The sequence below is a fragment of the Rhinolophus sinicus genome, linkage group LG03, assembly GCF_036562045.2.
Source record: "Rhinolophus sinicus isolate RSC01 linkage group LG03, ASM3656204v1, whole genome shotgun sequence".
Taxonomy (NCBI): Eukaryota; Metazoa; Chordata; class Mammalia; order Chiroptera; family Rhinolophidae; genus Rhinolophus; species Rhinolophus sinicus.
The window spans coordinates 131030480-131044181 of NC_133753.1; the positions used below are offsets into that span (position 1 = coordinate 131030480).

The 13702-nt window shown below is 32.7% G+C and overlaps 1 protein-coding gene across 26 annotated transcripts in view; it reads right to left on the reverse strand.

The window, feature by feature from the left end:
• Positions 1-13702, reverse strand: part of PPIP5K2 (diphosphoinositol pentakisphosphate kinase 2) — a 62052-nt gene that overhangs the window by 15900 nt on the left and 32450 nt on the right. For all 26 annotated transcript variants that reach the window (XM_019727968.2, XM_019727963.2, XM_019727957.2 and 23 more), the window contains exons 20-24: positions 9801-9928; positions 9147-9261; positions 4090-4197; positions 3885-4001; positions 1112-1279 (exon numbers count right to left, since the gene is read on the reverse strand). In XM_019727968.2, coding sequence (XP_019583527.1) covers positions 1112-1279; positions 3885-4001; positions 4090-4197; positions 9147-9261; positions 9801-9928 — 636 coding nt within the window. The remainder of the gene's footprint in view (positions 1-1111; positions 1280-3884; positions 4002-4089; positions 4198-9146; positions 9262-9800; positions 9929-13702) is intronic.

Consider the following 13702-nt stretch of genomic DNA (forward strand, 5'->3'; position numbering starts at 1 on the left):
TTAAGAGTTAACAAAGGGCAGTGATTTTGTTGAAGATTTTACAAATACAGATGAATGCTCTATCAGTTATAGGCTTTTTGGAGTGCAGGAGAAGATTTAATGGTGAAATTCTAAACAATCTGGTTAATTACAGATTGCTTTGTTCAACAATATCAAAATCACTGCCCTCACACAACGGTAGTTTAGGTTGTTTTCTGAAATTAAAGATACCTAAACATAACCCCAGGGTTCATATTTTTTAATTAAGTTACAATAAACAACCCAAGTTCTACAATTGTCAATCATCCTCCTTTATAATTAACTTAAAATATCACCTTTGCAGGAACCCTAACTAGTATACAATTTCCATTATAAAATTATAACAATCTATTTTATTGATGGATTTTTTTCTATACATAATTGTCAGTTTGAGGCATATATATTTGAAATTTAAGAATCAATGAATATAATTTGTTGTTGTTGTTTATATTCTTACTCCCCAATTGCAAGATAATGTTATACTCTTAAGACATGGTATATTTAATTAGCAACAAAAAATATTTTCTAGTTTAGAAGTTGATGGTTCCTCTGTCTTAAATTCTTGCTTTAGATTCAAGCATTTATAAAATATTTATAATCATTGATTTCAATCAATGCTTGGAGAATCATTCTTTAGAGACTATAGATAACCCAAAACAAAGGCATTTAAAGTATAAAGTTGTTAAAGATTTACTTAAGCTTCATTCCAACTGTTCAACTTTCCTTTTAAATGTTATTTTAGTAGCTATTTAAAGGTTATTTTATTAGTAAGCATAAGAATTAGACTTAGCCTTAATTGTAGATCTTAATACAAAGATACATTTTTTAACTATATCATCAAATTTTTAAATTCCTATATTGATTTCTGCCATCAGGCTAGCAATTTTGAATTTCATACCTTAATCTACAATGTCATTAGAATCAGTTGTTGAAGCATCTCTGGCAATTTCTCTTTACTTTTAACCAAAAACTGTTCCTGATCCATTATTTAAAAAGTATATCCTGCTCCATAATTAAAGCTGTATTTTCTTTTCTGTTTTATTAAAATAGTTAGTATACTTTATGAAAAACATGCTCTGACAAATGCACTTACTTCATTGGTAGCCATCTTCCTAGATCTGGGAAGTGGAGACTTCCTGTGTATATGAATTGGCTCTGATACCATAGGTTTGAACAATAGCACACCCCGATCAACCTCATCCTTTTTAGAAGTATGTGGTTCATCATCATTATCAATTTTAAAAGATCGCTTGCCTTCATTCTATGGGCAAAAAGTACAACATATAAAAAAACTCAGATAAAACAACAATCTCTTCTGATGAACAAAATGAACCACCAACTGGTATAAGTCACTTGAAATATATATATATATATATACATATATATACATATATATACATATATATATATATATATATATATATATATATATTTGTTTATTCAAGTGAATTAGTATTAATTAAATTCTTAATAACATCCTAGTATTATTCTGAGTATTGTGAGACAGATGAGAGTCCCTGACTTCAAGAAATATATATACTCTATGAAGAAATTAACAATAAAATGATAATAAAAAGCCATATTAAACAAATTGCCTAATAAAATTTCATCAAATGCCTCAATAACTAAATAAACAATAATACTAGAGTAAAAAAGAGTAGAGATCAGTTTTGTTATAAAGAAATGTCATCAACCAGAGCACAAACTAAAAAATTTGAATTTATAGATTTTACAATATTTAAATTTTATTCCAAATAGTTCCAAAAAAATGTGATGATCACATACATAAATAACAATCATCTGATGACTCACTAAATATTTACTGAGTGGGTACCATGTGCCAGGACACAGATGAATAACATACAGTCCCAGATTGCAAGAATTTCACAGTATAGTATAGGAAAGAGACAAGTTAAAAAATTTATACCAAATACCCATCTATAATAGAATGGGTAAATTGGGGCATAGTCACATAGTAAAGCACATATTTTAAAGAAATAAGAATGGACAAACTAAAACTAAATACAATTACATCAATGAATCTCATAAACATAATATTAGACAAATGAAGCCAAGCAGAAATATGACACATAAAAAACCCTCATCAAAGTAAATGGTACAGAAAATAAAGAGGAACTTTTTTAACTGGATAAGGAATGTCTAAAAACCTGAAACAATCAATACAGTTAATAATAAATCACTGAGAGACAAGAGTGACACCATCACTGAATCTATTCAATATTTTAGTGGACATTTGTCATCATTCAGAGATACAATCATAGAAAATCCAAATGACTCCACAGATAAATGATCAGAATGAATAACAGCATGTAGTAAGGTTGCTAGTTATAAAATATCTGTACAAAAATGAGTCAAAATTCAATATGACAATAACAAAATGAAATTTAAATAAGCCATTTATGAAAGCATAAAAATGTAAAGAACTTAGGAATTAATCAGATAAAGAAGGTAAAACACATACAAAAATCTTAATTTTATCAAAAAGATATAAAAAAATAGCTAAATAAATTCAGAGCAATCCCATGTCCTTGCACTAGAAGATCCAATACGCACTATAAAAGTGTTCTCTCAAAATTGATCTGCAGAGTTTATGTAAATCTCAATCAAAATCCCAAAAAGTTCTCTCTGGAACATTGCCCTTCACTTTAGTTTAAGAATGAACAAGGATGCTTAGTATCAACTTCTATTCAACACCATAGTGGTGGTCCTAGCCAGTAGCACTTCACCAAAAGCATATCCAGATGGCCAGTATACATATGAAAAGGTGCTAATCCTTCCTGGTCATGAGGATAATGTAAATTTAAACCACAGTGAGATAGCACTACGTGCCCCTCAAAACAGCTACATTAAAAACACTGATCATACCAAGTGCTGACAAGGATATGGCAGTATCTTTAGAAAACAACTGGGAAAACTATTTGACTGTACCTTCTAAAGTTGAACATATGCATACCCTATGACCCAGCAATTTACTTCTAGATGTATATACACAAGAAAAGTGTATATTTGTTCACCAAAAGACCTGTGAAAAAATGTTCTTAAAAACATTAATCTTCATAACTTGAACTGGAAACAAATAACATGATCATCAAAATGGAATAATTAATACATTCCACTGTATTTATTTAATGGAATCCTACATGGCAACAAAAATGAAGAACAGAATAGATGAATCTCACAAACAAACGAAAAAAGCCAAACCCACTCCCTACACAAAAAGCATGTATTTTGTGATTTCATTTATATAAAGTTCAGAATTAGGCAAAATTAATCTATGATAGTAGGTACCTTTGGGGAGAAAACAGGGAGGGTGTGATAGGGAGGGGGCACATTGGATCTTCTGGAATAATGATATTGTTCTACTTATGATCTGGCTAGCTGTTTCACAATTGTGTTCATTTTATAATATATCACTAAGTTACACACTTATGTTTAGGTACTTTTATCAATATTATAATTGACTAAAAAAGTTTTAAACAGCACATATTTAACTTTGTAAGGTTATTGTAAGGATTAAAATGCACTAATTCATGCCAAGTGCTTAGCACAGTGTTTAGCATGGATTAATCCTCAAGTAAAACAACAACCAAAACCAAAACAATAACTATATTTTTTCATCCATTCTAAAGTACGGGTCTTAAAAATCCAAAATAATCTAAATAAAAGATAAAATTCTAATATGCCTAAAAATGTTGTCCATCCAAATCATACTTAAAAAAATGTAAACCATTCTGCTACTAAGTAGTTGAGATAAGAATTATAGTACATAATAGACAATTCCTATAGAAACTTTGTGAAAAGCTAAAAGTGTAGTAACCAAGTACTGATAGTCTCATCTTTATTACCTCTCTTGAAGCTGGTCTATATCCATAGCCAGATGGTAAATTTTTGTCTTCTTCACATCCTTTGGCTCCTGGACTAAAGTGTAACTCAACATGAAAGCGTTCCTCTGAGGTAAGATCCTAAAAAATATTACAGAACATTTTTAAAATAAGAAACTTCAAGCTATTTATTTACCTCTGGTAACACAAGCAAATCAAGAGCTGTCACCTTGTTAGGATCCTCATAAAGCATGATAACAATCTGAGTCATGTAGTTGAGTTCATTGACAACCTTCAGATAATCCATAGCTCGTTTCCATTGTTCATCTTTTGATTCCTGAACAAAAAATACATGGACAGCATTTTTCTCATATTGCATTACTCGAAAGTCATTTTATTTTAATTATGGTAGTATGCTTAATCCTGAGTGATACCCCAAAGTAAGGTGAATATTTTACATGAACAAATCTTTCAAAATAACTTGACTATATTTAAAGTCTCAATAAATTACTTAAACTTAAGTAAATTATTTTAGAAATCTCTTACCAGGAGCACTATAAACTCCTGTGGTAACTCTTAAAAAAAAAAAAAGCTTATAAATGGTAAAAATAAAGAATCTCTTGAAATATGATACCCACAATTGAATTCTGAGGGTAATTGAATTCAGTTGTTAACCTTAAGTCCCATGGTGCCCAGTACAGTAGCATGCTTCATAAACAGAATTCTATCCTATAAAAGTAGTGCTATTTTCCCCACCATCATATAGTTCGTATATGTAATACACGCCTATCACAGTAAATATTCCTCATTGTACTGCAGTGGATATTTAGAAACAATCAGCAGGAAGAGGCATATGAAGAGTCTATTAATATTACCATATCCACCATTCCTCCACCTTCATTTAAAGAATCACTGGTCTTTAAACATGTAATCATAAAGCATCAGAACTCAGAGGGATTTTAGAAAATATGTACAAGATTCCAGTAGAAAATTCTATCTGAAAAGATAAAACTACTCAAAGTACAAAGTCTAGAGTTAACGGTCACACAGTCTGCTTAGAATTTACGTATATCACAGATAACTTTCCTTCACAAAGATTGATTATGACAAACATATGATTACATGTTTATGACATATCATAAACATTACAAATATATAAAAACATCCAACATTTTTTTATACAATAATCTGTACTTCGGTACAGAATGTGCCTTCTTTTGAAAACAAAATTTGAACAGCAAAGCCAAAACTTATGAGACCACATGCTGACTACTTCTTAAAACATCAGCACATATTTGCTTTTTAAATTTAGACATTATACATTTGTGAGGGAGCACTGCCCTTTTGAAGTTGTTGGAAGCGTCAAGTTAAAAACAACATAATGTAATTTGTGTAATTACATGTACTCTTAGCTTTATTTCAATAAATGACTATTCACACCTCTAAATGCTCTCAGGCCAAGTCACCAGAGCAGCTCCTCCCAACCTACACAACACTCCAGAGCAAAAATAGCAACTGTGTATGTGTTGTCTGTGTTTGGGGAGGGCATATGTGCAAAGATGTATATATGTTTTCAAAATTCGTAAGAGAAAACAAATTAGCATAGCATCACGAAGTTTTATTAGATATGAATTACTATAAATGATAGGTTTAAATTAAATATTAAAAATTTTCAATAGGTAAAAAGATCTATTAGACCTTCTGATACTACATTATTAATAGGAACACCATCTACTATCTAATTCAGTGCTGCAGTTACAGATTTTGCTAGGTCTGTTTCAATGAACAGATAAAATTAAATAATATTTAGTAGCATCCTACTGAACACAATTAATATGCAAGAACCCATAAAAATATTTTTAAAATTATATCTCATTAAATATAGTCCCTGAAATCTTGCTTATAATCTTATTTCCTTAACAAACCCTTTTTTAAAAATCTGTTATGGAGAGAGAGATTTTACCCAGTCCATAATGAAAATTTAAAACTTTCAACTGGGAACAGACTGAACGAGGTTTTAAGTATATTAGTCACAGGGTTTTAAAAGCATAATATGAGTTGGGATAATGATTACAGTTCAAATATATTAACTTTTAAAAACTAGAAAACAGGACATCATTTTGGTATAGACTTTAATTTTTACTTTAGTAAATATAGGTATTTTTTTTTTTTTTTTTTATCCTGGAAGCACAGATTTTTTTTTTTTTAAAAGAATGGAGTTGTTCGGCTTTTGTTTTTAGAAATGCAGCCGAATAAATGTATACTCAACAAACTCTAGTTCTACTGTTTCCACCCTAATCCAAACTACCATCTTTCTTTAATTTTTATGTATAAAAAAAAATTATTGTATTTTGCTAGATTAGAGATGGCTGAAAATATATTTTTGAAACATAACAGAAGTGACATGGGATTCTCGGTAATCTATGGTTAGAGTTTACTGAGAAAGAAGCGGGATATTAAAATTTATACCTTTTTAGTACAGATCACTTCCATTGTTAATCCCTAAAATGTCATTTTCTTTATCTTTTCAAACGAAAACTCCATGGGCATCTTATCAACAGCCACTATGTCAGCTGTCATAAAGATGCTGGCTTCCCAACTCTATACCTTTAACCCAACCTCTGTCCTCACATAGGAACATACTATTGGTCAGTTTTACTTGACTGGACTACTAGTCCCTCACACTCCATCTGTCTAAAACTAAACTCATTACTTTCCTTCTAATATCTGATCTTCCTCCCAAGTGTTACTTATCTCAGTGAATGGTAAGATCATCTACCAAGTTACCCACATAAGAAATACGGGAATCTTTCTTGACTCTCTTCTTTCTTGTCTTTAATACCTGTAAGCAGTAGTAGGTCCTTAAGGGGCGTGTTGGTGAAAGTTTAAGAGTCTTATAAAGAGAGTGTTAGTAAAAGCCTACAGGGCATTGAGGAGGTTGCTGGTGAGGGATTCAAAGAAGGTAAGAAAAATGTTACTGGAAGCTATAGGAAAAAGGACCCTTTCTACATACGTGGCATAAAGTGTAGAAACACTGTAGCCTGTAGACAGTGGAAAATAAGAAGTGTATCTAATGAACTCAATAAGCTAGCTATAAAGATTTCCAAGAAAAATACCAAAAATGCCACCAAGATTCTTCTCACTGCCTGTGATAAACTATGAGAGGAGAGAGACATGCTACAAAGAACCTGTTAATTAGAAAGGAGCAAAGACTTATTGGGTTAAAAAATAAAACTGTTTCTCCTTCCCAGCCTGTCCAGAGAGCAAACAATGCTATAATTAAAAAGTAGCTTCTAGGAAGAAAGGAAACACAGGAATCTGTCACGAAAACAGGGGTGTGATTGTAAAAACAGGAAGATTTACAGAGGTACTTCACAGATGTTTCAAAGACACAAGAGACTTTCTCAGGATTGTATAAGCGTGTCTCTCAGATGCTCACTACTTAAGCAACAAGACTGCTGAGGGCTCTCCCCCAGCAGCCACACGAGGAGCCCCATGTAGAAACGAGCTCAACCTTAAGAAATTTGTGAATATGACTTGTTTAACGAAAATTATAAATTACTCTGTTTTATTTTTTTAACTTACAGAATCTCGAACTAAAATCAAATAGCCCTTTGCATCTCAAATGTCTTTGGGCAGGAAGCAGGTTGAAGAAAACTACTTAGCTGCAAACATGAGCTACTTTTTATGAAAAAAGAATGACCCAGCTGAAGCAATCAAGAACCCAAAGCATGGAGCCATGAGTCACTGTATACACACAGCTCCCTCCCTACGTAGCAGTATGACAGAGCCCTATAATTAAGGAATGGGCAATACATACCTAGGCTGATTTCAAAATTGCTATGTACCAGTGACTATGGTGTACCTTCTGTTTTCCCCTCTTTTGAAAAAGTTGTCTACAGCAGTTATTCTATGCCCACCCCCTGTATGTTGGGTATTTAAAGGACAGATAATTGGTCTCTTCAGTTCACAGGTCTTTGAATTAAGACTGAATGCTCTTGAGCACTCAAGGACCTGTGTCCAGGGAGCCCCATGCCCATCTGTACCTCATTTACATGAGATCCTAGACGTCAAGTTTATGCTGTAATAGAATAAGACTGGGGGAATACTGGAGCGGTTAAGAGAATTTTGCAGGTGCGAGAAATATGCATCGTGTGGCCAACGGACATACTGTGATAGATTCGATTTTCCAAAGATGGCCAAAATATATCCAATCCCAGTTATTCATTTCACTCCATTCATCTAGTAATGTGTGTGTCTATTTCCCTCCACTTTAACTGGGATGAACCTGTGGACTGCCTCAACCAATAAAGCTCAGCAGAAATGATGCTGGGTCATAAAAAAGCCTTGCACTGTCACCCTATTCTCTTAGGAAGCTCACTCTTGGAACTCAGTTGCTATGTTTTGAGGAAGCAGGTCACCTGAAGAGGCCAAGTGTAAGTATTCTGGTCAAATAACCCCAGCCAAGGTCCTAGCTGACAGCCAGCAGCAAGCACCAGACATGTGAGGAAAGCAGTGAGGTGATTCGAGCCTCAGTCACTGTCTGACTGCAACTTCAGGAGAGACCCAAAGTGAAACTACCTAAGTGATCCCAGCTGGTCCTTTAAACTGTGAGAGATAAAAATAAAATGATGTAGATGTTTTTAAGCCAATAAGCTTTGGTATGATTCATTACATAACAGTAGATAAGAAGTACAATGTCCAACCAAACACCAAGTATTACCAACTCTAAGCCCCAAATAACTGAAATTCATCAGCAAACACTAAGTCTTGTCAATTCTAATCCCTAAATAACTCAAATTCATCAGCTTCTCTTTATCTTACTGCCACCAGCCTATAACATCACCTGAAATACTGTATGTTATTGTTGGCTTAAATCAGGGGTGTCCAAACTTTTTTCAAGGTTTTTCACCAAGGGCCATATGCGGTAAAATACACAAACAGCCGGGTCACTCACTTGAGGTGAAGTACGTATTGCCTCACCTGGTTTAAGTAAACTAAATATATTTTTGGAATTTGCTGCGGGCCAGTTAACAATGGATCATGGGCTGCAGTTGGCCCGCGGGCCGTAATTTGGAAACCCCTGGCTTAAATGGATCTTCTCTAAGGGAAGAGAACCTATCTTTATCCCCAACATTTAGCACGGTGCTTGGTATATAGCAGACCCTTGACAATGGGAAATCAGGAATTATTAAAATTGCACAGTAAAAACAGGTGTTACTGATTTGATTACAAATTCAAGGAAATATATTTGTTAAGGAGATTGGAATAACTTACTCCACTTACATTGCATAAGGCACCATAGCGAAGAATAGATAGTAAAGAATGTACATGACTTTCACTGGTGAAATATAATCTGGTACGGACATGACGTTCAGGAGACAGAACACCCCTGGAATACCTAAAGCGAGAGGCAGACAGTGTTAAAACATAACCATATAGTGAAAGCTTATTAAACATTGAAATCATTTTGTAAAATGGAATTGAATCTTACTAGAAGTAAAATACCATCATAAATAAATCTATCACTCTTCCAACCACAGTTGAGGAATTAGGAGATATTCCTTTAACTTGAAGATAACTGGAACTAACTGGGGCCTCTAAGATTAGTCAAAGAAGAGTTAATATTAGTCAAGTTCACTGTTAATAGTTCATTGTAACTCCTCTATTAACAACGACAGAAGAAGCTCACACTTTATGTTGGCCGAATGGGGTACATGCTGAATAATGTGAATAATGACACATATTATTCACCCCGGTTCTTCTCCAATTTGGCCCCAAAAAGAACCCTGGTTGGAGTTAACTATTAGGAATAATGATGCAACTCTTATTTCCACAGTGTGAAGTAAGATTTCTTCATAGGAACATTAAAAAGTAATTTAGATTTGAAGTATGCAAAAATAGATGCCTGTAGATTTAAACAATAGTACAGTCTCTTACACAGGATGGAGTTTATTTACAGTGTCATCATCTTGTGTCCTCTGAAGGTCTGAGCGAATTTTTCTAACTAGAGGAGTACAGTAGCCTTTGGCAATCTCCAGTTTTTCAGCTTTGGTTATACCATATTCCTGAGCAGAGAATACATGACATTAGAAAAAGGGTATAATGCCAAAGAACTCTAACAAATGCACCGCTAAAGAATTCTAGTGAGCCTTATTTGAACACTATACAACTCCTAGTTTACATTTCTGCAAATGCAAGTATACCATTCAAATATATGCAAGTATGTTCAACAATAGTCAAGTAAATGCAAGTATAGTTTTTGGTGGAATTGAAAGAGCAAGTAATTTCTGAAGAAGGTAGGATGAATGGATAAATGTAATCTTTATGGATAGTTCAACTCCATTGGTAGGTTTTAAATGTAGAAACAGACCTAAAAGAAAGCTGGATTAAGGACACAAATACTAAAGCACAGAACAAATAGTCAATAAACATATGAAAAAAACATAAATTGAAATCATGGGATTTTTGTCTATTCAAATGTTAAAGATTAAAAAGGCTAACAAATTATTTTAAAGCATTTGGCCAATACTTTTAAAGTTTTAATTAGTGGTGAGCAAAAAATGCCATGAAATTACCTAATTTCATGATGTATATAATTATTATGGGTTAATTAAATTTATGAGAAGTTGCGATCTAAAATATCAAGAAAACGTATTAATCTTAATGATAATTGTAATAAAAATTACAGTTCAAAGAGGTAGATAGAAAATAACCTTATATGAGAGGAAAATCTGTGAGAAATTGCAATCTAAAGTATCAAGAAAACATATTAATTGTAATAATTGTAATAAAAATTACAGTTCAAAGAGGTAGATAGAAAATAACCTTATATGAGAGGAAAATCTGTGAGAAATTGCAATCTAAAGTATCAAGAAAACATATTAATTGTAATAATTGTAATAAAAATTACAGTTCAAAGAGGTAGATAGAAAATAATCTTATATGAGAGGAAAATCTGTGAGAAATTGCAATCTAAAGTATCAAGAAAACATATTAATTGTAATAATTGTAATAAAAATTACAGTTCAAAGAGGTAGATAGAAAATAATCTTATATGAGAGGAAAATCTGTGAGAAATTGCAATCTAAAGTATCAAGAAAACATATTAATTGTAATAATTGTAATAAAAATTACAGTTCAAAGAGGTAGATAGAAAATAACCTTATACGAGAAGAGGAAAATCTGTGATGTGCCCGCAGATGGAATGGAGGGAGGGGGGAAGGGGGCAGATAAAGGAAAAGGGCAAAAAGTGATGTGGGGCGGACAGAGAGGAAAAAAAGGGAAAGTAGAGAGAAGGAAGGAAGAAATAGGCATATCCTCTCTCTCTCCAAGTACATTCTGGGATACCTGAATTTAAAGGCTACCTCCTGCTGCCAGGTATTTCCAGATGGTCAAACATGAGTACGGATAATAGATCTCAAGACTGCCTAATAAAGAAAAGACTGATTGATTACAGATGGAAGATTTATGAAAATGGAACTTTTTGAAGTCATTTACCTTACACTAAAGCTTGGTTGGTTTAATAATCTTGCCAACATAGGTAACTACGAATTAGATATGTAAAAAGGATATAAATGCAATTGTGTATGTATGACTAAACAAAAGGAAAATGCTGGAATTAAAAATCATCAGGGAAAATTTTTGTTGCTAGCAAGGTGTGATAAAATACATAATCTCATACACTGCTCATTTGGAAGAAAACCAGTAAAAGATTTCTAGAGCTACAGAAATAGTTTTGAATACATGTACAGACACAGACACACACACACACACACACACACACACACACACACTTAAAGAGAATGAAAAATATTAAAAGAATCCAGATTTCCAAATGCAAGAAAGTGATTAAATAAGTTACTATTACATCACACTATTCAGCCATCAGGAATAATGATGTACATATAGCTTTACTGACATGGAAAGAGGTTCTTGATGCTAAGTGAAAGAAAAAAATCAGGTTATAAAACAGCATGCTTTTTCTGGTTCTATTTTTACAAAGAATACAATAATTAATAAAATAAACAATTTTAACAATACACTATAATACAAATTGTGTGAATGTGGTCTCTCTCTGTCTCAAAATATCTAATTGTACTGTACTCACCTTTTTACTTAAAGGAAGCACTTTATGCTGCTCTGGGGCATATCTGAATTGCTAGCATCATTCCTCTCGTGCTTTGGGGCCATTGTTAAGTAAAATAAGGGTTGCTTGCACACAAGCACCCTTGACTACAACAGTGACTACAACAGTCGAGCTGGTAATCAGTATGGCTACTAAGTCACTAACGGGAGGGTGTGCATGCTGGACAAAGGGATGACTCATGTCCCGGGCAGGAGGGAGGGCTCACCATGCTGCTCAGAACAGCACACAACTTAAAACTTATGAATTGTTCATTTCTGAAATTTTCTGTTTAATATTTTCCGACTGCTGTTTACCATGAGTAATTGAAACCACAGAAAGCAAACCACAGGTGAAGGGGACCTACTTTATGTAAAATTTTCATTTTTTCCCATTAAAAACTAGTTTCACTATAAGTACTATAAACGCAGCTAGAATTTTTAGTTATTTGTTCAGGGATTGCAAAGGCCTAAATTTTGTCCATGGGTTTTGGATTTATGAAGGCTAAAGGAACAAAGCAAAATATTTACTGAACTGAACTTGATGCTCATTTAAAAAGAAATCCCAAGTTTTGGCTACAATAAGGAATATCAAGTAAAAAAATTACGAAGGTAAATCCCACGTTGTCTTCTCCTCCCTCAATTTATAATCTCAAAACTCCAAGAAAGCATATAAAAAATCCTCTGATTTTAAACTTATAAATTTACCAACATTTAATTATGTTTTTAACCAAAATAAGACTTTGATTTCTGGAAGTTGGGGCATAATGTTGTCTGAAGAGTCCCAAGAGTTCAAAGATAAATAATTTGTCCAAGAAAGATAATTTTGGAGATGTCTTCAGGCTGTTATTGTGAAAATCTAACCTAATTACATCAAAAAACAATTACTGTAATAGAGACTGAGAACAACTAAGCATTATGAATTACTTTAAGAGATACAAATGATGTCTCAAATCTTTCCTAGCTATTCTAATTTTCAGTGCTTCTTCTAATTACAATCTTTAAAAAAATTCACTATAAATATTTAAGGAGATGGTGAGAAATTTCTTTGTCTATGTGAACGATATAAATAAGATACATACACAAAAAGCAGGAGAAATTATCATCTAACACCCCATTAATACTTGAGTACTCTTTCAATCCTGACTCTTAGAAACAAATTTTTCATTCCCAATTCTAAAATGTTTAGTATACATGACTGAGAAAGAGGCTTGAGATCAAGTATAACAAATCATTTGTGTATTTAAGGCACTGAGTAGGTAATACACTTAGATATACTGAAAGGCTATCTTGAAAAAAAGCATACAGCCAAATAAATACTTAAAAGGGTCTTGTATTTACAGCTTATCTGTTAAAAAATGTACTTTTAAATAATCTCCATTGTAGGAATAAGTATAACTAAAATGTACTGAGCATGGACTAATGTCAATGCAATCCAAAATAAAGAAAAAAATCAGGGTCTTATTTATACTTCCAATGCAAATTAATAATGTTTACCAGAATTAACAGTAACTATTACTCTCAGAATCTTTAATAAGAAAATTTTGAATGAATTCTCTATCTTGAATTTTGTAACAAAGATGGATGCGGATTTAGTAACTTTACTGAATGAGTTATAATCAAATTAGTGTTAGAACAATGATCATTTGTCTATACCTGTAGCTAAAACGGAGTTTTACAGAACATAGTATATTCACATTGATGGTAATCTTAAAATA